The 27,547-nt window shown below is 34.4% G+C and overlaps 4 protein-coding genes across 14 annotated transcripts in view; 1 reads left to right on the top strand and 3 right to left on the bottom strand.

Annotated features, from left to right (window-relative positions):
- LOC141403818 (uncharacterized) overlaps nucleotides 1–27,547 on the top strand; it is a 241,152-nt gene that overhangs the window by 168,333 nt on the left and 45,272 nt on the right. The window lies entirely within an intron of this gene.
- LOC141403814 (uncharacterized) lies at nucleotides 658–17,640 on the bottom strand. 5 transcript variants are annotated; one of them, XM_073986807.1, is made up of 2 exons: nucleotides 17,599–17,640; nucleotides 658–3,074 (listed from the first exon to the last, which is right to left on the bottom strand). In XM_073986807.1, exon 2 carries the CDS (start codon nucleotides 3,016–3,018, stop codon nucleotides 1,747–1,749), a length of 1,272 nt encoding a protein of 423 aa, XP_073842908.1. In that variant the 5' UTR covers nucleotides 3,019–3,074; nucleotides 17,599–17,640; the 3' UTR covers nucleotides 658–1,746. The 5 variants fall into 5 exon arrangements, with proteins under 5 accessions (XP_073842908.1, XP_073842906.1, XP_073842904.1 ...); XM_073986805.1 differs by lacking the exon at nucleotides 17,599–17,640 and adding an exon at nucleotides 9,832–10,013; XM_073986803.1 differs by lacking the exon at nucleotides 17,599–17,640 and adding an exon at nucleotides 3,360–8,739 and having other exon boundaries at nucleotides 658–3,112.
- LOC141403826 (uncharacterized) overlaps nucleotides 14,452–27,547 on the bottom strand; it is a 153,155-nt gene continuing 140,059 nt past the window's right edge. For 2 of the 4 annotated variants that reach the window (XM_073986828.1, XM_073986829.1), the window contains exon 2: nucleotides 14,452–15,802. In XM_073986828.1, coding sequence (XP_073842929.1) covers nucleotides 14,650–15,753 — 1,104 coding nt within the window. In that variant the 5' untranslated portion in view covers nucleotides 15,754–15,802 and the 3' untranslated portion in view covers nucleotides 14,452–14,649. Of the gene's footprint in view, nucleotides 15,803–16,804; nucleotides 17,005–27,547 lie in introns of those variants that run through there. The other 2 variants (XM_073986830.1, XM_073986827.1) reach the window with 2 other exon arrangements.
- LOC141403741 (uncharacterized) lies at nucleotides 22,741–26,744 on the bottom strand. Of its 4 annotated transcripts, XM_073986629.1 has the most exons (3): nucleotides 26,222–26,239; nucleotides 25,684–25,962; nucleotides 22,741–25,059 (listed from the first exon to the last, which is right to left on the bottom strand). In XM_073986629.1, the coding sequence occupies exon 3, from the start codon at nucleotides 25,008–25,010 to the stop codon at nucleotides 22,977–22,979; it is 2,034 nt and encodes a 677-aa protein (XP_073842730.1). In that variant the 5' UTR covers nucleotides 25,011–25,059; nucleotides 25,684–25,962; nucleotides 26,222–26,239; the 3' UTR covers nucleotides 22,741–22,976. The 4 variants fall into 4 exon arrangements, with proteins under 4 accessions (XP_073842730.1, XP_073842728.1, XP_073842731.1 ...); XM_073986627.1 differs by lacking the exons at nucleotides 25,684–25,962; nucleotides 26,222–26,239 and adding an exon at nucleotides 26,510–26,744; XM_073986630.1 differs by lacking the exons at nucleotides 25,684–25,962; nucleotides 26,222–26,239 and adding an exon at nucleotides 26,414–26,442.

The raw sequence follows: 27,547 nt of genomic DNA, 5'->3' as shown, positions 1-27,547 counted from the left end.
GTTAAATTCATTCAAACATCTAAATTTTAAAAGAAATTATATCCAGGGGCTGGATTCTTGTTCTATGAAAATTTGAAATGAAAAATATTTTCTTTATAATTTTTTTCATTTGACAGTTTTTTCCTTTATAAAAGTTTTCATTTCACATTTTCATAGAAAGAGAATTGAGCCCCAGGCTTTATTACTTTGTAATTACTGTAAAGTTTTAATGTAGAGTAGTATCATTTCATCACATTTTTTTCTGTTGTATTTTTATATTTATTGCATGGTATAAGTAAAGAGGTAGATTTAAATGAAAAAAAATCTATAGAACCCTTGTTTTTCCAGAATTCATAAAACTTCAAAATTAATAAACAAAAAGGCAACAAGTGGGTTTGTTTACAAAATACCAATTTTGAGCATTTTATGAAAAACGCGAAAAATGAATGAAGGGCCAAGGTTTCTCCACATAATCGAGTTGTGGATATCATGAAATGTTTGTTTCAATAATAAGCTGAAGGATTTCTTCCATACAAATGTTCTAAAAACAATTTTGAAAATCATTGAATTCGATTGTTTTTAAAATTGTTGGCATATTATTCAAACATCACACACACATACAAAGATTGTGTATATTGTTTTGACGTTTTAGGAACAGTCGAAAGAAAAAAATTTAAATTGACAGGAAGCTTTAGCTAACCTTTATTATTAAACCATGATTTATTGTATAACTATATCCACACTATTATGTAAACACAATCCCAGCTAGCATTTGGAAGATTGTTTCTTCAAAAATCACATTGCGGACTCTTTTTAGAGTCCCTTTGGTGATCAAAAAATGATTAAGTCGCTTGTATGATCAGAAAGGGACTCGAAAGTGACTCCCTGTAATGATTAAAAAGAGTTCAATTTAAAATACAACAACAAATGTGTAGCAATCACAAATGAATCATTGAGGCGTTTGAAATGTGACTATGTTTTCGTTATTTATAGTCACATTTTGATCTTCATGAAGATTGAAAAATGCTTAATCAAAAAAGGGTCATGCAGGTGTTTGGAAAGTGATTATAATTATGTATCTTCTGATCATATTTTAAACAGATTCGTGACTATAAACTGATTGTTTTGTTTTATTTTTGTTTGGTTGTAAATAATCCTCATATACACTTTTTATAAAACTTTGATATAAATGGAACGTATAATATTAAGTGTATAGAAAAACACAACACATGTTCAGGTTTTGCCAAGTGAAATGAAGAGGGATAAAGGATAATTAAAAGACATAACAAAGCAGAAAAGACAATAAAACAAAGGAAAGGAACAAAAAAGAATCAAAAGAAATTTTTTTAATTTATTTCGTCTAATAAAAATACTCATAAATGAATCCCTAAAGACTCATGAAAATGGCAAAAATGACTCGAAACTAATGCAGAGGAAGACTCATTTGTGATTTGTTTAGAAGAGTCGCCTGAGGTTACGTTTTCCTCCCGACAAAGGAGTCATTTATGGTCAGAAAATGAGCTCATATTCCATCTTTTTAATCGTGCAGTCGGATCAAAAAAGACTCGAATTTAATTAAAATTTTCAAAAAATGCTGGCTGGGATTTTGTAATAATTTTATTGATTGTAATATCGTATCCACATATTGCTTGGCTTTGAAATGACTTAATAAATAATAATAGAAATGTATGGTTTCCCTTCCCGGAGGATGAAGGTTTTCGATTCATCGAGGTGCGACTGTATTTAACGTTAAAGTTTAGTAGGTGTTTAATCTACTGGATGCGCCCGGTCAGAATGTCTCTTAAGACCTGAGCGTGTGGTAAATCTTTGATTACATATTTCACATATATACTCTAAATCTATAGACGAAGGATGTTTAATTCTTATATGTCTCTGGAGAACATTCGATCCCGCATAACTGCTACCACATATTTCACATTTATGTTTAGTAGGTTTTTGAGTATCTGGATGCATCCGCTTATAATGCATATCATGACCTGTCTGGGTGGTAAATCTATGATTACAAATTTCACAGATATACTCTGAATCTATAGACGACGGATGTTTCTTTCTAGTATGTGCCCTCAGAGACCCAGATTCCGTAAAACAACTACCACATACTTCACATTTATGTTTTGAAGGTTTAGCTCCTGGATGCGTCTTGCTAGAATGTGTATTAAGGGCTTTTAGTGTTATGAATCGTTGATGACATATTTCACAGATATATTCTGTATCTATAGACGCCGGATGTTTCGTTCTTATATGTGAACGGAGACTAAAAGATTCCCCATAAGAACAACCACATATTTCACATTTATGTTTTAAAGGTTGAGCTCCTGGATGCGTCTTGGTAGAATGAACATCAAGGCCTGTTTGTGTTGTAAATTTTTGATTACAAATTTTGCAGATATACTCGGTATCTATAGACAAAGGATGTTTATATCTAATATGTCTAGATAGACTTCCAACTTCTGTATAAGAATTACCACATTGTTCACATGTATATTTAGTATCTGTCTTATCTGTCCTTTTATGTTTTAGAAGTTTTTTATTTAAAACTATCGAAACTTCTCGAGCGTTCATTTTATTATCACTGACGTTAGCGTCTGTATCACCATTGATCTCAAGGCCATCACTATCCTGCTCATCTTCGTGTACATCCATTATTTCTAATTTGGGTAAGGATATCTGTTGAGTTATTGTAGTAGTTAGATGTTGTGTAACTTGTTGATGTTGTACTCCATCATCCGTAATAACTTCCGTAATATTATCAGGTTTCCACGTAAGTAATGATGGTGAATAAAAGCTAGGTGAATCCTTCACGTCCATCTCATCCACGTTCTCTTCTTTGATTGTATTAACGGTGTATTCATCTTCTATTTTATCCATGACTAGTTCATCCTTAATATCATTTCTTATATTTGTAAAATGTTCAAGTTTTGTTGTATTGTAGCTGAGTGTATATGTACCATTGTTACAATCTACCGGTTCACAATCTTCGGCAATGGGTTCAGTTTTTATACAAAAGCTTTCCGACATTTTTACTTGGAATATTTTAATTACATATCTACGAAGTACGAAGTATTATGGGTTGACTGTAAAAAAAAACAAAGATTTCGGATGTAAATTAATGCTACCAACCGGGATATTGTCAAAAAAAAAAAATATTTTTAATTGCTTGTTATTTTTTTTTCACTTTATTCTTCTTGAATTATAATGGCCTACATTTCACAATGATATTATTAGTGGATTCAATGGCGATTGTCTGTTAAAGGACCGAAAATGTACCCTTTGGTTAATCCGTTACCGTATGTTAACTGAAGCATAATTTCAATTGCGCTCATAATACTAAGTCTGTATCACAGTCTATATAGTAGGACACTCAGCCCAAACTAGTAAGCCCTGACTATTTAGTTTGCTGTCTGAAAACGCCAATTGTGGGTGTTCTCACTAGAATGAAGGGCGGTTGGGTTTCTGCTGTAAGCCTCGAAAATATTTCAGTATTGGAAATATTTTCCTCAAGATTCATCCACAAGGAAATATGGAAATGGAAAAAAGGAAAGAAAATGCAATGTTTAGAATTTTGAAATAAGAACAATAATGGTTCTTCTTTATTGAATGTGTGAAACAGGAACGACCGCTTACCAAGGACAACAGTACTGGTTGATGCTCAGTTAACAAGTGATTTATTGAAAGACAATTAGAAAGGAAAATTCAGTAATGGAATCCAAAGAGAAAATGAGAGCATACAAGGCACAATTCTGAGCAGAATTAGGGATGCCGAATACGACTATTTCGGAATATTGAAAAATAGATATAGGGTTGCCAGTTGGGGAAATCCGTCGTAAACATTCCGGGCCCCTTGCAGTATCACTGCAATAAAATATGCATCGATTGTACCGTGAATTCTCTCATTGCATAATATAAATGAAAAGAATTATAAAGATCAAAATGAATTAAAAAATTGAACTTAAAACTAAAGAACTTAAAGTAGAATGCTCTGCCATGGTGCTTCCAAGTTAAGGTGATGAATTGCAGCATCGATTGGCAGCTCTCCTTCGGAATATAGCATATGTAGGTATCTTGAAAGGCCGTTTGTGCTTTGTAGGGAGGAAAATACAATAGTGCTTACGAAGTACTGGATGAAGTGATAGTAGTTTAGAAAATAATTTCGAATTTGTACCTCGGAATGAGTACAAACGTAGAGAAAATCGATAGTGGAAGGATACTTTTGAAGTTGTACTCCGGAAATAGTACAACAGTATGGAAAATCTTTCCCTGGAATAGAATTCTGGAGTCGTACTTTGGAAGTAGTACAACAAAAGGAATAAGGAAACTTGCATCTGTATGGAATTAACGCATGAATTATTTCAGGAACGGACAGTGTTTCCACTGGAGCAACACTTACATTGGAATAACCCTGGTTAGTGGCTACGGACGTACATAAAGCTATTCGCATATAGAACGTTATAATGAACGAGGTTCTCGCGCCTTGACAGAGGCCGTAGAACTGAACATCAGTGGATGGAGAATAACCATAGTAGTAGTCAGGGAATTTGACGCAGTCTGGAGCTAGATGATATTCTCGCCAAGATGACGGTGATATGAGACTAGTATATTGTATGAATAGGATTTCAGTCTCATCCGAATGTGTATTGCAAAGTACATCACACGGAGCTCTGCTTGCATAGAATATTATAAATGGAAAATTATCTGATAACTGGAAGAAAGTACGAATAGCCAAGTACGGGTTACCAACGACAAATAATGTGTCGATTAGTAACTGAATTGCATGAATTGCGTCACCTGGGTGGTTGCTATAATGAAATATCTGGGATGGAGTATGATTGGAGTGACGAACATTGGGTATGTGGATGAATAATTTGTCTCTGATGAACCTCAATTTTGGAGGATAGTTTGGAGAACTTGAATCACGCAAGAGACTCATTTTTGGAGTCTGATTGCCGGAAAGGAACAAATACAACATGGAGATCAGTCGATGTGTATTTGACGGAATATTCGCATTAGTGGCGACTTTTCGTAAGAAGTAACTCTTTATGGGACAGAGAGGCTTAGTTGGATATGCCTCTGTCAATCGAATACATTTTGGAATTATTTTATCATATTCCATATAGTGCGGAATATGAATCTTGTCTTTGAAACAGGTGAGTATTCGATCGGATTTAGAATACCCACGGGTTGAAAGTTCATTGTGTGGATCAATGTATTTGGAAATTGATTTATCACACTCCATCGCACAAGAAAAAATCATGTTCTGGAACGGAATAATGTATGCACGAAGAAGCCTCTCGGAAGTGGAGGACTTCTTTGGATTTGAAGCATGGTATACACGAACTTGATGAGTAACACGGGAAGGAAATTCATCCGGGAATGAAATGGAGGGCTTCTCTGGATCGGAATCATGAAGTCGAACGACTGAATGAGTGACACTGGAAGGAAACTCATCATGTAATGGAAGAATGGGTGTATCAGTAGGCCTCTCGGAATTGGCTCATTTGGATAGGAATCAATAAGTGCATGAACTGGAAAAGTAACACCACAAGGAAAATTATTCACTAAATCAGCACCTAACAGACCACATTTGGAATTTGGAGAACAAGTTTGAATGCCTTCAGTGGAACAAGTGGACTGTATGGAAGAACATGGAGTAGAGTTGACATTCAAATCAAGTTTGGGAGTTGTGGTAGGTGACTGAGTCGGTGAAAGAATGTTACCGGAACCATCGTGGAGCATAACATGATGTCGCTTTTGACAATGGACACATGTATTTTTGGATGGACAATTTCTCACACGATGGGTTTTGGAGAAACAGTTGCAGCAAAGACTTAACTGTTTAATCTTTGCCGAACGTTGTCGTGGATTCAAGGAAATAAATGTGGGACACTTTCGAATTGTGTGGGAAGCTGAGGAACATAGCCGACATTTTGGATCAGAACATTTGCTTTGAGCAGGAGTCGGAATATTTGCAGCGTTTAAACTTGGAGATACGCCTGAATTCTTAAAATGGAGCATAACTTGTTCTAATCTCGCTAAGCATGCAGTATACGTGATCGACGCGTTATGGAATTTCTCGTGAAGTCGATCTAACTTCGGAGGATTATCAGATCTTGTATTTATTTGCTGTTGAAAGCATTCATCAAATGCGGATCTTATATCAGACCACGTGGATTCCAGCTCGCTGATGTGAATTCTCACGAGCTGAGGTGAAGAGAGTGGAAAAATGCCACTATCCAGACAGGAATTTAACTGTACAAGCCGGCTAATGGAACCTATGAATTTAGGATAGGCCATTTTGCGATTGTTCACGAAAATGTTGGGAGGAGGAAAATATTAGGAAAAGGATTGTATATTATGATGGAAGCTTCGAAACAGGAATCAAAAGTATGAAATAAGAGAATCCGCAAAGTATCGAAGAACCGGAAGAAATTCGTTCAATAATGGAACACCTTACGCTGTTAACTATTTTCTTTATAAAGTATGCAGCAGTCGGAAGTTATTGGAAATATATAATTGTTTCGACAAAAGCAGGAAACGATCACAAAACGTTTGAAAAATTAAAGTTTTTAGGTTATTAAGGTATTTATATAGCGCCACCTAGCGGAAGAATGGAGCACTAGAGATCAGGAACAATGAGGATAAATGGAAATGCTGAATAGAGTAGGGAAAATCTCCAAAAGTTTAGAAAATAATTAAAAATAAAGATTTTTCGCTTATTTTAATAAAGTTTAAGGCGACCTCTAGCGGCGGTATGCGACACTACGTCTCCGGAAAAACATATCTAGTTGACAGTTGGGTAGAACTTTCGAAAGAATTAGCAAAATTCCCGAGAAATTGAAAAGATAATGGAAAATGCGTTCTTTGGAGGTATTTTGTTATTTTTGGAGCGCCACCTATCGGCGGAAAATGGAGATAAGCGTAACGGTGAGTTGTCGAATTGGATAATAACTCCAAAGAACCTGAAATAATTTCGAAAACCACGAAAGAGTTGGAAAAAATATGAAAACAATAATATTTTCCAGATATCTTCGTATATAAAAAGCGCCCTCCAGCGGCAATATGGATAACTATATGTCGGCAAGAAAGAGGTAGCTAAACACCTCACCTCTATATACACGATAATATATAAAAATATTATGTGTCACACACAAGTTGCAGACCGACCATATAAACGGGCTTGGTGTAGGGTGTACTGGGAACAGTTTTATCTCTGTTGAGTTAAACCAGGAATAGTTGGATAGATCACTACTTGTTGACTGAGTGAACTTACTCAACAGTAATGAAGGAGAAAGAATAGAAGTAATGTGCGTGTGGGTGTTTATATGCTGCTGGTAAGGAGACTGCAATGCTGGTTGGGTCTCTAACAACAACAACTAATGTGGTAATGAGTCATTACTAATGACTGACCGCTTGTTGAATAAACACACCAACAAATCAATAGAAATTGAATTGAAATGCTCTCGCGACAAAGTGGAAAGAAGAAATGTAATGCAGACAGCACACTATCACGAGTCAAAAAAACGAATTGAATATTTAAATTGTATTTGGATGCGAGGAAATATAAAAATGAAATGCAAGAAAATTATTATTTCAATGGGAAAAAATAATAATCTTCGAACCAATTAAAATGAACAAATTAATTGGGTATTGAAAGAATAATTAAATGTTCGAATTTAATTGCATGGAATAAATTGAACTTTTTGGAGAAAATTGGAAAGAGAATTCGGAACACTGTGCGCGAAATAAAATAGAAAAATCAAATTGCCGACGGCAAAACGCACTTGAACTTTGGACTTGAATATCACCTCTTGTATGCACTATTGTTTCACTTTAGGGAATCGAATATACAAAGCACAAACTTACCTTTTTATCGATGAAATTGAAGATGGAAAAGAATGGAGATGAAAGTATGGATGAACTTGATGAAATCTCAGCAACAAAAACTCGAATCCGGTTCGATTAGGACCAAAATGAAAACGCCAATTGTGGGTGTTCTCACTAGAATGAAGGGCGGTTGGGTTTCTGCTGTAAGCCTCGAAAATATTTCAGTATTGGAAATATTTTCCTCAAGATTCATCCACAAGGAAATATGGAAATGGAAAAAAGGAAAGAAAATGCAATGTTTAGAATTTTGAAATAAGAACAATAATGGTTCTTCTTTATTGAATGTGTGAAACAGGAACGACCGCTTACCAAGGACAACAGTACTGGTTGATGCTCAGTTAACAAGTGATTTATTGAAAGACAATTAGAAAGGAAAATTCAGTAATGGAATCCAAAGAGAAAATGAGAGCATACAAGGCACAATTCTGAGCAGAATTAGGGATGCCGAATACGACTATTTCGGAATATTGAAAAATAGATATAGGTTGCCAGTTGGGGAAATCCGTCGTAAACACTGTCAAATACATTATTGTGACATAAAATACAAAGGAAATCAAATCACAATAATTAACAATCTATTATGTTTGTTGTCAAAAGTTGTTAACAGAACTCTGAATGGCCGACCTTCTGTAGGCCTTGGTCTGTATGGTTACTTTCCCAGCAAGAACTTTCTCAGAGAGTAAGGCGTCTTTATTCACTTTTGCTAGAAAATTGAAAAAAGTAAACAGACAACTTCCCAGCAAAAACCAGCAAGCAATCAGCTGGATTGTCAAAACAAAACAATTTGTCCGCCAATAAAAGAAACCAAAGGAAGAAAAAATGTTGTATTTTATTCAAAATAAAAAAAAATGAAACAAAAAAGTATTTTTCCACTTCAAAAATTTGTTTTCCATAAAACAATACAATTAGACTATGTTATTTCCACAATAAAATTATTTTTAATTTTCAAAAACATAAATAAACAAAAAACTAAAAACAGATGATTGACTGCTATCAGGAAGAAGAAGAATTGCTAGTGCTTGCTAGAAGAAATTTGTCGCTCACTTTTGCTGGGTTTTTGTGTTAACAGACAACTTCTAGCAACAATGGGTACAAGTTGTTACAAATTTTAGGGTAACCAGACAGACCGAATATGTTTCTGTTGATTATGTTTAAACAAAGACATTACTCATCATTACAAAAAGAAGAAGGCAGTAATTCTAAATTTTCATTGTTCTTTGCTGCGGCCCGTTTTATGTTACATGTTCTGATTATAAATAAAATAATGGGGTAGGTAAGTGTTTGCAACAATATTCAATTTTGATTTAACAATTTAATTAAATTTAACAATTTTGAGCTCTGTTCCTTTACGTGCAAGAATCTTCAAGTTTTACCACTTTTTACTCCAAAAGCGTTCCCTTAACTTTAGACACCGTACAATTCATATGGGAGCAGTTTACAACTTTTACCACTTTTTCCGGTTGTGCTATTTTCAAAAGTAAAGGAATAGACCATTAATTTTCACCAGCAAAATCATTGAAGATATGGCAGCACTAAACAATGGCTAAGGAAACGGGTAAAACAATCAGTAGTTCCTCTCGTAGAAAAAAAAATTCTTTTTATGTTCAGATTTACATTAGGCAAATTTCCCACTAATCGTAAAAACCGCCATACAGTTTTTATTCTACAATCATGTCCTATTTAATAATAAAAGCATATAGTTAATGCTATTAAATGAATTATCTTTTGTAACGGCAATAACATTGCCGCATTTTTCACCGAATAGTTTCTTAATAGAATTTCTCCCAATGTGAAACACTGTAAAAGTAAACGAAATGACACACACTCTCATTACCATCCACAAACAGTCTTCGGTGTTTTTGACATTTCACATTATTTGTTGATAAACATTTTCTGTTCTAAGGGGTAATACACATACATATATGTATATAAAATAAAACATAAATATACCTTGAAGTTGATGTCAGTTGATGAATATTGTTTAATAACACTTATTTTTTTTTTTGTCAATTTATTATATTTTGTAATAAACTTCAACAAAACAATAAAAGTAAATAACGCGTAGGTACGAAGTGAAGAATGGTGCCGTACAAACTATGCTTTCTTGTGTTTTTAATAGGAGACCGACCTATGTTTTGACAACAGAGTTTGAAAGTGAGTGAGAGAGAGAGGGAGTTGCCATTGACTGACGGTGTGTTTCAGCGTTGCCAGTATTTTTTAGTCTCTTTTCCCCAACTTGTCCAAAACTTTTCCCCAAAATTCCCCAGATTTCATTGAATTTCCTCAAAAAAATCCCCAAATAATTACAAAAAAATCAAAAGTAGTTTTATTTTACTATTGAAATTCATATCATTGAACTTGTAAAGTATTCTATATCACTTTCAAATGATTCAGAATCATTAGTCTACTTGAATTTATATAAATTTATATAATGAAAGAGTTGTAAAATTTCTTTAGGTGAGTCAAAAATTTCTGCAATAAATGGAGTTGTTAGAAAATTGATTATTTATTCTAGTAACTCGTACTGCATTTTATTTCTGAATATGGTTCAAAATAGAAGACTCTTTCTACTTAAGAATTACTTGCTGGAAAGGAAAGAATATTTAATACCATATCCAATTTACGAATGATAACTTTCTCCATTGCGATTCGTCAACATCCGTGGAGATTTTTAAAAAGGTTCGTATAGAGCTAAAATTGTGTTGACCCAGTGAATTGTTGCAAAAATGGCTTGTATGTTTAAAAAACTGCATATTTGTAGGCATCAAAATTAAGCAAGTCAAAATTAAAGCCTAGGCATACTTACCATGGCTCCTCATGGTAAGTATGCCGAGTCGTTTTCGATCAATTCCACTATTTTTTCAACATCTTCTTTATTTTTTTTTTTACAAATGTGCACAGGGAAAAATTCATATTAGCAATGTGCATTAGTTTGAAAACTTAAATTAAGGCCCATTCTTACATCTTTTCTTTAAAATCCCTTTTTGTTATACCTTAATTTAAGAAAAATAAGGAATAAAATTAGCTTTACCAGGGATTTGTTATTACATCTTCCATTCCATTTCAAGAAAAACAGTCTGTATACATCAAATTTACTCAAATTTTACTTGTTTTTGTACGCACTTTAAATTTTAAAAGGAACACAAAGTTCCTTTTGATTTATCTGACACTTATTATTAAAGCATACTTGTAGGAATAAAAAACGTATTATCTGTCTGAAATCGTTCAACATTTAACCACAAAAATGATATTATAACAGGCCTAAGCATATTTATCTCTTTTATAATCGGATACATGAATGTTAAATATAGTTTAATTTCATCATTGCCCATCAATCCAGAAATCATTCCTGCAGTTAAGTCCTCTTCAGCAGTAGAAATGATGGAAAATGTTATTTCGATTCAACCCACTGTTCTAGTACGCTGTCAGTCGTCGAACCGCATGATAACACTTCAAATCTGTCATAAATTATTAGAGCTGTGACCAGTTAGTATATGATGCATGTTATTTGTGCGTCACGCGTGCTCTACAGCTATTCACGTACTGAAATTAAAAAAGATCAGATAATGTGAAGTAATTAGTCAAAAAAGAAATTCCCCAAAAATCCCCAAACATTTTTCAGATTTCCTCAATATTTTCCCAATTCCCCAAGTCGAAATTTTTTTCCCCATTTCAAATAAAAATTCCCCAATTTGGGGAAAATCCCCAATACTGACAACGCTGGTGTGTTTACTCGTGAATGTGTAGGGAGAATATTATTATGAATGCAGCATTGGATTCCATAATAGCCCGTTTCCACGGTACGTCGTTCGTTCTCTATTCGTTGTTTGACCCATAATTACGAATAAATTACTTATTTCCCCACACAAAATTCTATGAACGAACGACGATTTTTCTACGTTGTTCGATTAGAAATACTCTCTGAACGACGAATAAGTATGTCCCAATCCTAACAAATGAGAGAATTAATCGAAAAAATTAATTATGACATGTCTAAATTCAAAATTGAAAAATTTGTTGAAGACACAAAAATTTGTAGAAAAAAGGAAAAATATGAATGAGAATAAATGAAATAAACATTTTATATAGATGCAGAAGGAAGATGGTGTGTTTCCTTCTTAATTCCACACACATTTCTTGTCAATTAGTTCAAAATCGCGTAAAAAATCAGAAACAAAAAAGGAAACAAATAACTGAAAGTCTGTATATACAAACATTGTTTTGACAAGTCTCTCTCTTTAATTTTGAAAATAGAAACATATAAAAATATATTGAAAATAGGTACAAAATAATTCAGAATTTATGGAAAAAATTAATGAAATGTGTGTAGTTAAATATAGAAGATAGGTTTAAAAGAAAGTATATTGCTTTTCCTATTCATTTAATGTATATTTTATGTGTTTTCAGTTAAAATTTTCGCATAAACAAGGGAACAAAAATGAAGGAAATTTTGTTTATGTTTCTGTTAATTACGAATGGTGTCGTGGAAACGGGTTAATTCGTATACGTCGTTCGACATGCGAACAACGTAATTGAAAGGCACGTGTGAACATGACATAAAAAATTAATAAAAATTACTATTCTAATAGTACGTTTACATATAAAAGGATTTAATAAACCCAGTGGGTTTCAAACGTCAATTCCATTGCGGATACGTCGAATAAATATGCATAAATAATGGCTGACCTCCGTATCGTCAGTTCCTTTGTGTTGTTCAAACTTCGTCAAAATATTTAAGTTGCACACTCATACATTGTTCCTCGAAAATGCAAATAAATGCATCAGAAATAATGTTTGATTTATATCAGCGTTAAAAATGCGTATTTTGACGTTGAGAAACCGGTAGCTTCGCTGTTGCTAAGTACAACGGCGTTAGGAAGCATAATACTTCTCAGATTTGCAGTCATTTGTAAAGCAACTGACGATATGGAATCTGACAGAAGTCCATGGTACAAATACAGGCAGGTAGCCGCATCGACATCAGTAAAACTAAAACGCAAAATTATGAATGAAAAGTTCAAATAAAAATTGACAACACCCTTGATATCGGGAGAACTTTGCGACTGCTTTTTATTTGTCGCTAACTTACCGAAAAACATCGGTAATTACCGAAATTATAAGCATTTTAATTTTACCGATAATTGTCGGTAACTTAAAAAAATGAGTTAGAGAATCGCACTACTGATTGTTATGTTTGTTGTCAAAAACATTACTGTGATTTAAAATACAAAGAAACTCAAGTCACAATAATATAAAATCTATTATGTTTGTTGTCAAGAGTTGTTAACAGAACTCTGAATGGCCGACCTTCGGCCTTGAATAGGCTATTAGGCCATGTTTATATTATAGTATTTTGCAGGGTTAACCATCTTAATGAGGATTTATTTGACGTATACGCAAAGGAAATGAAATTTGAAACCCAATGGGTTTGTTAAATCCGGTTATATATAAACGTACTATTAGTCATTATACCCTCAGCCTTTAGGCTAGAAAGGGTATATACACTTTCATACGGGCAAAATGTGCCTCACCGAAATAATGGTTTTAGACCCAAGTATGTTTGCACGAAATGTATTTCAGACAATTTGGACTCGATTGAGCACGATAACTCTCGAAGGGATGAACCGATTCGGTTGAAATTTTAGTTTAGTTTAAGTTCGAAGATGGAATATATCGGTCCACTTCTTCCGGTACCTCCCACACAAAAGTTCGAAAATGTTCGGAAAATTTGTGCGCACGATAACTCTTGAAGGGAGTAACCGATTTGGTCCATACTCTGCACATCGTGACACTTGTACCAGACTTAGGTATGGTTTATTCCTTTTAGTATCTCCTCCGCAAAACTTTTGATCTTTAAGCCTAATCAACATTTTTGTCGGTTCAAACGCCCAAATTTTTAAAACACCCTTAATACATACGTTTTTGGTTTCAAAATACACAGGATGAGGGTATATCTTTGTCGGCAAAGCCGACTGATACTTTTTTAGTTGTTATTATGAGAGTACGTTTACATTGTGATTGGATTTATATGGTTAATTGGCATGGCAAAGCAACATTTTAACCCAATAAAGGGGTTGACTTCCAAAATGTCACAAAAATGCGTTATTTCAGTTATTACTCATTGTAAAAGTATTTTCAAATGCACACCGTTGCAAATGATCTACCTGATGTTCATTTTGCGATGATAAACCCCTTCTGAAAGAAACGGGTGCTTCTCTAAGAAATGGGGCTTTTATAGACCCTTCCTGAAAGAAAGTGTGCTTTAATAGACCCTTTCTGAAAGAACGGGTGCTTCTATAGTACCTTTCTGAAGGAAAGGTTGCTTCTGTAGACCCTTTCTTTTTAGACGCCTTCTGAGATAAAAGGTCGCCTTAATAGACGCTTTCTAAAAGAAAAGGGTGCTTCTTTAGACGCTTTCTGAGATAAAAGGTCGCCTTAATAGACGCTTTCTAAAAGAAAAGCGTGCTTTTGTAGATGCTTTCTGAATGAAAATGGTGCTTCTAAAGACCCTCTCTGTGTATTTTGCTCATTCATTCAAACATCTAAATGTTAAAAGATATTATAACCATGTTTTATTACTGATATATTTTTATAGTTTTTTTTTTTTTATATATACATACATATATCTAAAATATATCCATATTATTATGTTAATACAATTTTGTAATCATTATATTGATTGCAGTATACTTCTCCTTTAAGATGTTTGTGGAACAATTATGCTTTCCTTTCCCGGAGTTTGGAGGTTTTCGATTAATCGAGGTGCTACTATATTTCACATTTATGTTTAGTAGGTGTTTGAGCTACTGGATGCGTCTTGTTAGAATCCGTATTAAGGGCTTTTTGTGTTTGAGCTTTTGGATGCATCCGTAAAGTATGAATAGTAAGGCCTGGGTGTGTCGTAAATCCTTGATTACATATTTCGCAGATATACTTTAAATCTATAGACAAAGGATGTTTTTGTTTTATATGTGTCTGGAGAGAATAATATTCCGTATAACAATTACCACATATTTCACATTTATGTTTAGTAGGTTTTTGGGCTACTGAATGTATCGTGTACGAATGCCTATGAAGCCCTATGTGTGTGGTAAATCTTTGATTGCAAATTTCACAGATATACTCGGTATCTAAAGACGAAGGATGTTTCTGTCTCATATGTCTCAATAGATTTGCATGTTCTGTATAAAATTTACCACACACTTCACATTTATGTTCATTTAGTGTTTGAGCTTCTGAATGCGTCGTGTTAGAATGCCTCTTAAGACCTGCTTGTGTGGTAAATCTTTGATTACAAAGTTTGCAGATATACTTGGTATCCATATATAAAATGTGTGTATATAGCATATGCCTCCGTAGCTTTGCATGTTCTGTATAAGATTTGCCACATAGTTCACATTTATGTTCAGTAGGTGTTTGAGCTAATCGAGAGGATGAAATATCAGATTTTTCTGTGTTTTTTATTACTTTTTTATTTAAAACCGTGGAATCTTCCCGAGAGCTCTTTTTATTATCACTGGCGTTAGCGTCTGTATCTCCATTGATCTCAGGGCCTTTACAATCATCCTCATCTGTGTACACATCCATTATTTCTAATTTGGGTAAGGATATATGTTGAGTTATTGTACTAGTTAGATGTTGTTGTAGCAATTCGTCCATTTCATCAACGTCCTCTTCTTTGATTATATCAATTGTGGATTCCTCTTTCACTTTATCCAAAACTAACTCCTCTTTCTTAATATCATTCACCATGTTTGTAAAATTTTCAAGTTTTATTGTATTGTAGCATAGTGTATTTGCGTCATTGTTAGTGTCTTCCTGTTCATAATCTTTGTCAATGGGTTCAGTTTTTATACAAAAGCTTTCCGACATTTTTACTTGGAATAGTTTAGTTATCAAAGTACAAAGTATTTAGGGCAGGCTGTAAAAAAAACAAAGATTTCACATGTAAATATTTGAAAGTGTTTGTAACAACATTTTATTATAATTTTACAATTTGATGCACTTTTCATTTTCACTGGCAAAATTTGTGAAGATATGGTAGTACTTAACGATGGTGAAGGTTTCCTCCTTATATACATACATATGGATACATAGACCATAGATTAAAGATAGTACCCTGCAAACATTTCTCAAAATTGTGGAAGATTGTTCGCTCAGATTAATCTTCTGTGATTCCCAACGGCGATCATTGGACGATTGTTTACATTTTTTTCCTACATTTTTCAAATAATCGTCCTGGAGAATAACAGAATACTTATCTGGAAGGGCAACAGATGATTGTCACTGACATTTTTAATTTGGTTGTATATAATTCTCATATATACTTTCGACAGAACTTTGATATAAATGATAAACGATAACCCACAAATTTGTACAAATTCGTACAAATTTGTACTGAATGCTGTTCGATAACAAAATTGTCCAGCAAATGAGAGCGAGTTTGGAGGCACTTTTGGATAGTTTTGTAACTGAGAACTTGCACATTTTTGCTGGGAAAATTTGTCCCGTTAAAAATAGTAAGTTTGTACAGCTGTCATTGAATGTAAACAACTTGAAATACAAGAAACTTCTTTATTTCACATTTTTCAGATTAAAAAGCGTTGTGGATAGGATTATTGTAAGTCAAATGCAATTTTAAAATATCAAAAGAAACAAAAACATTTCCGGAAACAGCTCGATCCGAAAAAGATCGATTCGCTCAATTTTCCACTGGGAGTATCAAATCATAACGTTTTTTCTAAATATTTTCTTCAAACGATTTCCCCCAATGTTGAACACTGTGAGAGCAAACGAAATGACACACACTCTCATTACCATCCACAAACAGTTTGAGGCGTTTTTGACATTTCACATGATTTCTTTAATAAACACTGCCCCTTTTTGTAATGGGGAAATACACCAATATAAACAATAAGTATACCTTGAATTTGATGTGAGCTGTTGAATATTGTTTAATAACACTTATTTACTATTAATTTATTATATGTATTTTTTTATAAACTTCAACAAAAAATTAAAAAAACGCGTAGGTACGTAGCGAAGAAGTGTGCCGTTCATGCTGTGCTCTGTTGTCGTTTTAACAAGAGACCCAAATTGTGCCAACAAAGTGGTTGAGAGAGAAGAGAAGATAACATTGTTGTTATTATACATGGCCATGTACCAAGGTAAATGCATCCGCCCAGCTGATCGAACTTGAAATGTCAAAATAAGCTGTTGTAAACTGAATTCTCATACAAAAACACAATAATTTTTTTAAATTTCCAACGTACAACTATAGACATTTTGTGGTCCCAATGCGATGCATCTACCACAACTCAGTGGATCCTCTTTTACCTGTCATCGGATTAGGGCTCTCTATTTTATCGTGTTGTTACGTTTTTATTACATTCATAACGGATTTTCGAAACTGAAGTTCATTATGTTGCAAAACAATTGCCTGAGTTTTCTTTTTACCTGTATCTCATAGAATAACCCATATTTTGGAAAATACATATGTACATTTAGTCAATCCATTACTACTTAACAATGTTTTTACGATCATTTAATTGTTGTTTGCAGTTATTGGAAAATATTTATACCTGCTTGTACGATATTTATACGAATAATTTTGTTTTGAGCATTTACTATGTATTGAGCAAGCAAAGTACCAGCCAGAAATGTCAAAATCAAGGCATATTTATAAAAGGTAGAAGTGACAATCAGTTGTATTCTTACTTTTTTTTTGTAAATTTATGGTCTGTTCCTTTACTTCTGAAAGTGGTAAAACCGGCAAAAGTAGTAAAAGTTGAAAACTGCTCCCAAATGAATTGTATTGTGTCTGAAATAAAGGAACGCTTTTCGAGTAAAAAGTTGTAAAACTTGAAGATTCTTGAACGTAAAGGAACAGGGTTTAGTTTTCAAAATGTAATAGGGTCTGTTCATGAAATTTGAAACTTCGAAATTCGCTACCATAAAATTCTTCTTTTCACCGTAAACGTGTAATAACAATGACCTACGACAGTTCTGTATGCTTTATATTTACATTTTGATTCAAATTTGTTCTATTCTAGAGGATTTTCAAAATGTATTTATGTTTTTCCTGAACAAATTTTTGGAACGACCCTATTATTCAATATTTATGTTTGACAATTAATGTTCAATAACAACAATGTTGTTTTTGTAAATTTGTTAGTTGTTGTTATTCATGCATTTACCTTATATGAATATGCCTTGGTCAAAATCAACATATCAGCCAATCAGACCCCAGCAAACAAGCTGCAGAATTCTACTCAGCCAAATTTGTTTAAATGGAAGTGGCGGTTTTGTTACCTCTTTGTGTACAGGAAATGGGGGTTTCAAGCACAAATTTGAAAAAGAAAATATTAATTGATAGTACCATTTTGCAGGCTCTGGGGGCTATAATTCTATAGACCATTTCTCAAAGAAAGGGTGCTTCTAAGGACCCTTTCTCAAAGAAAGTGTGCTTCTATGGACCCTTTCTCTAAGAAAGGGTGCTTCTATGGACCCTTTCTCAAAGAAAGGGTGCTTCTATGAACCCTTTCTCAAAGAAAGGGTGCTTCTATAGACCCTTTCTCAAAGAAAGGGTGCTTCTATGGACCCTTTCTCAAAGAAAGGGTGCTTCTATGGACCCTTTCTCAAAGAAAGGGTGCTTCTATAGACCCTTTCTCAAAGAAAGGGTGCTTCTATAGACCCTTTCTCAAAGAAAGGGTGCTTCTATAGACCCTTTCTCAAAGAAAGGGTGCTTCTATAGACCCTTTCTCAAAAAAAGGGTGACCCATTCTCAAAAAAAGGGTGACCCTTTCTCAAAAAAAGGGTGACCCTTTCTCAAAAAAAGGGTGACCCTTTCTCAAACAAAGGGTGCTTCTATAGAACCTTTCTCAAAGATAGGGTGCTTCTATAGACCCTTTCTCAAACAAAGGGTGCTTCTATAGACCCTTTCTCAAACAAATTGTGCTTCTACAGACCCTTTCTCAAAGAAAAGGTGCTTCTATGGACCCTTTCTCAAAGAAAGTGTGCTTCTATGGATCCTTTCTCAGAGAAAGGGTGCTTCTATGGACCCTTTCTCAAATAAATGGTGCTTCTATAGACCCTTTCCCAAAGAAAGGGTGCTTCTATAGACCCTTTCTCAAAGAAAGGGTGCTTCTATAGACCCTTTCTCAAAGAAAGGGTGCTTCTATAGACCCTTTCTCAAAGAAAGGGTGCTTCTATAGACCCTTTCTCAAAGAAAGGGTGCTTCTATGGACTCTTTCTCAAAGAAAGGGTGCTTCTATGGACCATTTCTCAAAGAAAGGGTGCTTCTATGGACCCTTTCTCAAAGAAAGGGTGCTTCTATGGACCATTTCTCAAAGAAAGGGTGCTTCTATGGACCCTTTCTCAAAGAAAGGGTGCTTCTATGGACCCTTTCTAAAAGAAAGGGTGCTTCTATGGACCCTTTCTAAAAGAAAGGGTGCTTCTATAGACCCTTTCTCAAAGAAACGGTGCTTCTATGGACCCTTTCTCAAAGAAAGGGTGCTTCTATGGTCCCTTTCTGAAAGAAAGGGTGCTTCTATAGACCCTTTGTCAAAGAAAGGGTGCTTCTATGGACCCTTTTTCAAAGAAAGGGTCCTTCTATAGACCCCTTTCTAAAAGAAAGGGTGTTTCTATAGGCCCTTTCTTAAAGAAAGGGTGCTTCTATAGGCCCTTTCTTAAAGAAAGGGTGCTTCTATGGACCCTTTCTCAAAGAAAGGGTGCTTCTATGGACCCTTTCTCAAAGAAAGGGTGATTCTATGGACCCTTTCTCAAAGAAAGGGTGCTTCTATGGCCCCTTTCTGAAAGAAAGGGTGCTTCTATAGACCCTTTGTCAAAGAAAGGGTGCTTCTATGGACCTTTTCTCAAAGAAAGGGTGCTTCTATGGACCCTTTCTCAAAGAAAGGGTGCTTCTATGGACCATTTTTTAAAGAAAGGGTGCTTCTATTGACCCTTTCTCAAAGAAAGGGTGCTTCTATGGACCCTTTCTCAAAGAAATGGTGCTTCTATGGACCCTTTCTCAAAGAAAGGGTGCTTTTATGGACCCTTTTTCAAAGAAAGGGTGCTTCTATGGACCCTTTCTCAAAGAAAGGGTGCTTCTATAGACCCTTTCTCAAAGAAAGGGTGCTTCTATAGACCCTTTCTCAAAGAAAGGGTGCTTCTATAGACCCTTTCTCAAAGAAAGGGTGCTTCTATAGACCCTTTCTCAAAGAAAGGGTGCTTCTATAGACCCTTTCTCAAAGAAAGGGTGCTTCTATAGACCCTTTCTCAAAGAAAGGGTGCTTCTATGGACTCTTTATCAAAGAAAGGGTGCTTCTATGGACCATTTCTCAAAGAAAGGGTGCTTCTATGGACCCTTTCTCAAAGAAAGGGTGCTTCTATGGACCATTTCTCAAAGAAAGGGTGCTTCTATGGACCCTTTCTCAAAGAAAGGGTGCTTCTATGGACCCTTTCTAAAAGAAAGGGTGCTTCTATGGACCCTTTCTCAAAGAAAGGGTGCTTCTATAGAACCTTTCTCAAAGAAAGGGTGCTTCTATAGACCCTTTCTCAAAGAAAGGGTGCTTCTATAGACCCTTTCTCAAAGAAAGGGTGCTTCTATAGACCCTTTCTCAAAGAAAGGGTGCTTCTATAGACCCTTTCTCAAAGAAAGGGTGCTTCTATAGACCCTTTCTCAAAGAAAGGATGCTTCTATAGACCCTTTCTCAAAGAAAGGGTCCTTCTATAGACCCTTTCTCAATGAAAGGGTGCTTCTATAGAACCTTTCTCAAAGAAAGGGTGCTTCTATAGAACCTTTCTCAAAGAAAGGGTGCTTCTATAGAACCTTTCTCAAAGAAAGGGTGCTTCTATAGAACCTTTCTCAAAGAAAGGGTGCTTCTATAGAACCTTTCTCAAAGAAAGGGTGCTTCTATAGAACCTTTCTCAAAGAAAGGGTGCTTCTATAGACCCTTTCTCAAAGAAAGGGTGCTTCTATAGACCCTCTCTCAAAGAAAGGGTGCTTCTATAGACCCTTTCTCAAAGAAAGGGTGCTTCTATAGACCCTTTCTCAAAGAAAGGGTGCTTCTATAGACCCTTTCTCAAAGAAAGGGTGCTTCTATAGACCCTTTCTCAAAGAAAGGGTGCTTCTATAGACCCTTTCTCAAAGAAAGGGTGCTTCTATAGACCCTTTCTCAAAGAAAGGGTGCTTCTATAGACCCTTTCTCAAAGAAAGGGTGCTTCTATAGACCCTTTCTCAAAGAAAGGGTGCTTCTATAGACCCTTTCTCAAAGAAAGGGTGCTTCTATAGACCCTTTCTCAAAGAAAGGGTGCTTCTATAGACCCTTTCTCAAAGAAAGGGTGCTTCTATAGACCCTTTCTCAAAAAAGGGTGCTTCTATAGAACCTTTCTCATAGTAAGGGTGCTCCTATAGACTCTTTCTGAAAGAAAGGGTTCTTCTATAGAACCTTTCTGAAAGAAAGGGTGCTTCTATAGAACCTTTCTGATAGAAAGGGTGCTTCTATAGACCCTTTCTCAAAGAAAGGGTGCTTCTATAGACCCTTTCTCAAAGAAAGGATTCTTCTATAGACCCTTTCTCAAATAAAGGGTGCTTCTATAGACCCTTTCTCAAAGAAAGGGTGCTTCTATAGACCCTCTCTCAAAGAAAGGGTGCTTCTATAGACCCTTTCTCAAAGAAAGGGTGCTTCTATAGACCCTTTCTCAAAGAAAGGGTGCTTCTATAGACCCTTTCTCAAAAAAGGGTGCTTCTATAGAACCTTTCTCATAGTAAGGGTGCTCCTATAGACTCTTTCTGAAAGAAAGGGTTCTTCTATAGAACCTTTCTGAAAGAAAGGGTGCTTCTATAGAACCTTTCTGATAGAAAGGGTGCTTCTATAGACCCTTTCTCAAAGAAAGGGTGCTTCTATAGACCCTTTCTCAAAGAAAGGATTCTTCTATAGACCCTTTCTCAAATAAAGGGTGCTTCTATAGACCCTTTCTCAAAGAAAGGGTGCTTCTATAGACCCTCTCTCAAAGAAAGGGTGCTTCTATAGACCCTTTCTCAAAGAAAGGGTGCTTCTATAGACCCTTTCTCAAAGAAAGGGTGCTTCTATAGACCCTTTCTCAAAGATAGGGTGCTTCTGTAAACCCTCTCTATGAATTTTTTTTCCTGAAAAATAAACGTTTTGTTATCGACTAACATTTAGTAAAAATTTGTGCGAATTTGTACAAATTTTTGGGTTTTCGTACAGACCTAATGTTTATCCACTTTTTTGTCGTTGAATTCATTCAATTATCTAAATTAAAAGAAAATATATAACCATGTTTTAACCCAGATATGCCCAGCGTCCTATATATAGGACACACAAAATTCTTGGAAATTTGATATGTTATGTTTATCAAAGTACTGTTTATTTTGGTGATATACTCAGTACACATCTGTAGCTCTTGGGATATTATGTGATTCCATTATTTTGAGCTACTATTTTTGAGTTTTGAGGTCTAGTTCATCGAAGTTGCCACCTATCGCTTAGTTTTTATAATGATTTGCGTTATGACCGATTAATTATTGGGTAGTTTTATAACGAAAACAAACACGATGTGGAGCCTACTACGAAAAAACGTTAACTAGATGCCGAAAAGGTGTCTTTGGACTATATGTCAAATGTTTTGTGTCCCATAACTCCCAGTTATAAAATAAAACCCTGTGTCCAAAAGTGGCCTCAAAAACCACTTTTTTCAAAAAAATTTTAAAAAACATATAAACACACTGTTATTATTTCACATTTGCTTCTAAAATAATATAAAAATACTTTTAAAATGATCACGATCAAGCAATGGGCATATCTGGGTTAATACTGTATAATTAATTACACCGAATTTTTTTCCAAAGTAGTTTCATCACATTTTTTACTTTTATATTTTATTATTATTATATTTATGTATAACTACACATATCCATATTATTATGTAAACACAATTTTGTAATTATTTTGTTGATTGTAGTATACCAGCCGCATATGGCTTGCCTTTGAAATGAATTAATAAATAATAATAATGATAATAATTATAATAGAAATCTGTGCTTTTCTTTTCCGGAGGATGGAGGTTTTCGATTAATCGTGGTGCGACTGTATTTCACATTTATGTTTAGTAGGTGTTTGAGCTTCTGGATGCATCCGTAAAGAATGTCTAGTAAGACCTGTGTGTGTGGTAAATCCTTCATTACATATTTCGCATATATACTTTATATCTATAGACCAAGGATGTTTTTGTTTAATATGGTTCTGGAGGGAACAAGATTCCGTATAACAACTACCACATATTTCACATTTATGTTTAGTAGATTTTTGTGTGGTAAATCCTTGATTGCAAATTTCACCGATATATTCGGTATCCATAGACGAAGGATGTTTACTTCTTATATGTTTCGCCAGATATTTAGATCCCGTAAAACAACTACCACATATTTCACATTTATGGTCAGTTAGTGTTTCAGCTTCCGGGTGCGTCTTGTTAGAATGTGTATTAAGGAGTTTTTGTGTGTGCTCTACTGGATGCATCCGCAAAGAATGTCTAGTAAGACCTGTGTGTGTGGTAAATCCTTGATTACATATTTCGCACATATACTTTAAATCTATAGACGTAGGATGTATTTGTTTTATATGTGCCTGAAGAGAATGAGATGAAGAATAAAAAATACCACATATTTCACATTTATGTTTAGTAGGTTTCTGGGCTACTGAATGCATCTTGAAAGAATGCCTATGAAGACCTATTTGTGTGGTAAATCTTTGATTGCAAATTTCACAGATATACACAGTATCTATAGACGACGGATGTTTCTTCCTTATATGTGACTGGAGATTTCTAGATTCCAAATAACAACGACCACATATTTCACATTTATGGTTAGTAGGTTTTTGAGCTACTAAATGCCTCGTGGAAGTATGCCTATCAAGACTTGTTTGTGTGGCAAATCCTTGCTTGCAAATTTCACAGATATATTCGGATATAGATGAAGGATGTTTCTTTCTTACATGTTTCAGTAGACTTGAAACTTCTGTATAAGAGCTACAACATAATTCACATTTATGTTCATTTAGTGTTTGAGCTTCTGTATGCGTCTTCTTCGAATGTATATTAAGGGCTTTTTTTGTTATAAATCTTTTATGACATATTTCACAGATATACTGTGTATCTATAGACGCCGGATGTTTTGTTCTTATATGTGCCCGGAGAGTTTGAGATTCCAAATAACAACTACCACATATTTCACATTTATGTTGAGCGGGTGTTTGAGCTGCTGGATGCATCAGGTAAGAATGCTTATCACGACCTCTTCGTGTGGTAAATCTTTCATTACATATTTCACAGATATACTCTGTATCTATAGAGGTTGGATGTTTTCTTCTTATATGTATCTGAAGATGCCAAACATCTACATAGCAAGTACCACATATTTCACATTTATGTTTAGTGGGTTTTCGATGCGTCCGGTTACAATGCCTATCAAGACCTGTTTGTGTGGCAAATCTTTGATCACAAATTTTGCAAATATACTCGGTATCCATAGACAAAGGATGTTTGTATCTCATATGTTTACGTAGATTTATATATTCTGGATAAGATTTACCACATAGTTCACACGTATGTTCAGTATGTGTTTTAGATTCACGCGAATAGGAAGTGTCAGTTTTTTCAGTGTTGTTATCTTTACAGGTTTTATCTGTCCTTTTATATTTTAGAACTTTTTTCTTTAAAACCGTTGAAACTTCCTGAGAACTGTTTTTATCATCACTGACGTTTGCGTCTGTATCACCATCACTATCATGCACATCCATTATTTCTAATTTGGGTACGGATATCTGTTGAGTTATTGTAGTAGTTAGATGTTGTTGTAACAATTCGTCCATTTCATCGACGTTTTCTTCTTTGATTTTACCAATTGTGGATTCATCGACATTCTTTGGTACATTCTCTTCTATTTTATCGAAGCTTAATTCATCTTTTTTGATATAATTTCCCATATTTGTAAAATTTTCAAGTTTTATTGTATTGTAGCATAGTGTATTTGCGTCATTGTTAGTGTCTTCCTGTTCATAATCTTTGGCAATGGGTTCCGTTTTTATACAAAAGCTATCCGACATTTTTACTTGGAATATTTTAGTTATCAATGTACAAAGTATTTAGAGCAGGCTGTAAAAAAGAAAAAGATTTCACATGTAAATATTTGAAAGTGTTTTGTAACAACATTTAATTCTAATTTTACAATTTGATGCACTTTTTATTTTCACGGGCAAAGTCTTTGAAGATATGGCAGCACTAAACGATGTTGAAGGAAACGGATAAAACAATTTGTAGTTCCTCTCGTAGACTAATTTTCTCTTTATGTCAGATTTACATTAGGCAAATTTCCCACTAATTTTCAAAAATATGCAAAAATCGGATGTCTAGTAATAGGTCTGTACGATAACCCAAAAGTTTGTACAAATTTGCACAAACTTTTACAAAATGCTGTTTGATAACAAACTTGTAAAGTAAAAGAGAGCGAATTTCGAGACAATTGTGAGAGAATTTTGGAGAGTTTTGTTTAAAAGTTTTTGCAAGGAAAATTTTCCTTGTAAGAATTTGCAAGTTTGATCAGCTGATTTAAATTGGAATGTTTTATTGCGGACTTCTTGGCAAAAACATAAACAAACGTTGGTTATTAAATAAATAGAAATAAAAAGGGGAAAAATATTAAATAAATTTTGAAAAACTTATTTTGTAGTTTGTGGTGACTATTTTTTTATTTATTTTATTTAAGCTTTGTTCCCGTACTTTTTAATAGTAAAACTCGTAAAAGAGAGAACTGCAAAAAATTTGTTTTCACACACAAGTATTTGAAATAGTTCGGGAACGGAAAAATGGAAAATACGTCAAAAAACTGGAACAAATGTCAAAGTCGGCGTATCCGCCAATCAGACGCCGGCAACCATGTTACTATTTTTTAACTCGCCCAAATTTGTCGTGTAAAAAGTTTTTAAAGAGAGCGTCATTCAGCGCCATTTTTGTTTAAAGAGAAGTGAACACTTTACAACTTTTTTGTGTACGGGAACGCTTTTTCGAGTAAAATGTGTAAAAGTCGTAAAAATTTTAAAAACTTTTTAGTTCTGGAACACAGCATTAATCTTTTCCGCCAACTTCTTCTTCTTCTTGTTTATCAAATCAGCTAACTTCTTGCAAGTGTTGGCAAATTGCTGTTCGATAACAATCTGCAAATTTTTTGCTTCGAGATAGTAAAATTTGTGGAGAGAGGTTACTGAGAACTTGCTGAGTACTTGCAAGTACTTTCCACTTGCGAAGTTATAGTACAGACCTAATGACATTGCCGCTTTTTTTACCGAATATTTTCTTTATAGAATTACTCCCAATGTGAAACACTGTGAGAGCAAACCAAAGCTCTGTTCCAGAACTAACAAGTTTTTAAAATTTTTACCACTTTTACACATTTTGCGTTCCCGTACACAAAATTTATATGAAAATCGTTTACGACTTTTACGACTTTTACCACTTTATAAAGTATGGGAACAGGCCACAAATTACACACACTCTCATTAACATCCACAAACAGTTGGTGGTGTTTTTTGACATTTCACAAGCTTACTTTCATTAGTAAACACTGCCTTTTTGTAGAGGGGAAATACAGGAATACCAAAGAATAAATATAAGTTGATGTGTTTTGATAAATATTGTTAAATAACACTTATTAATTCTGTATTATATTTTGTTAAAACTTAAACAAAAAATAAAAATTAATAACGCGTAGATACAAAGTGAATGGAACCGATGTTTCAAACCATGTTTTGTTGTCTTTTTAACACGAGAGCAGAGTGTGAGAGAGAAAGGGGAAACAGCCTTTGACGGAAGTGTTTACTCTTGAATATGTAGGCACGGTTGCCAGATTTCACGATTTATTGTTCTTTTGACGATTTTTTTTTTTGGTCAAAAATTTAAAAAATGCCGATTTTTACTCAAAAATTGCGATTTTTGTCTAATATATTTGCCTAAGGCCATGTTTATATTATTTCGATAAGTGGTGTAAAGCATGGATTATTATTTATAACAGTTTTAGATGTTGTACTACAACGAGCAAATCAAGAGCATTATGGGATTAATTGGTATTTACATAATAAACTAGGTGAAATGGCTTACGCAAACGACATAGTCCTTGTAACAAACAATCGTTCCGACAAATTGAATAATATTGTCTAAGAGGCTGAGAAAGCAGGATTAAAGATAAACATTAAAAAAACAAAAGCTATGAGGATAAACTCATCAGTCAACACACTTATTTATATATACAATGAGGCCATAGAGGACATCGACAAATTTGATTACCTTGGCAGTATGCTCACAAAGGATGGAGATAGAAGATTGGATGTGGAAAACAGAATACGAAAGGCACGTGTATCTTTGGCTACCCTGAATTGCATATGGAGATCAAGAAGCCTAACTCTAAATACCAAGATAAATACATATATTTAATTCATGCTTGAAGTCAGTGTTGTTATATGGCTGCGAAACATGGCATGTCAGCAAATCGATCACTATGAACATGCAAACATTTATGAACAGATGTTTGCGACGCATACTTGGTATATGGTGGCCCAGCACAATCTCAAATAATAATTTATTACACGTT

The sequence above is a fragment of the Musca autumnalis genome, unplaced genomic scaffold, assembly GCF_047663935.1.
Source record: "Musca autumnalis isolate F117 unplaced genomic scaffold, ASM4766393v1 scaffold_4, whole genome shotgun sequence".
Taxonomy (NCBI): domain Eukaryota; kingdom Metazoa; phylum Arthropoda; class Insecta; order Diptera; family Muscidae; genus Musca; species Musca autumnalis.
This window is presented reverse-complemented; position numbering and strand designations above follow the sequence as displayed.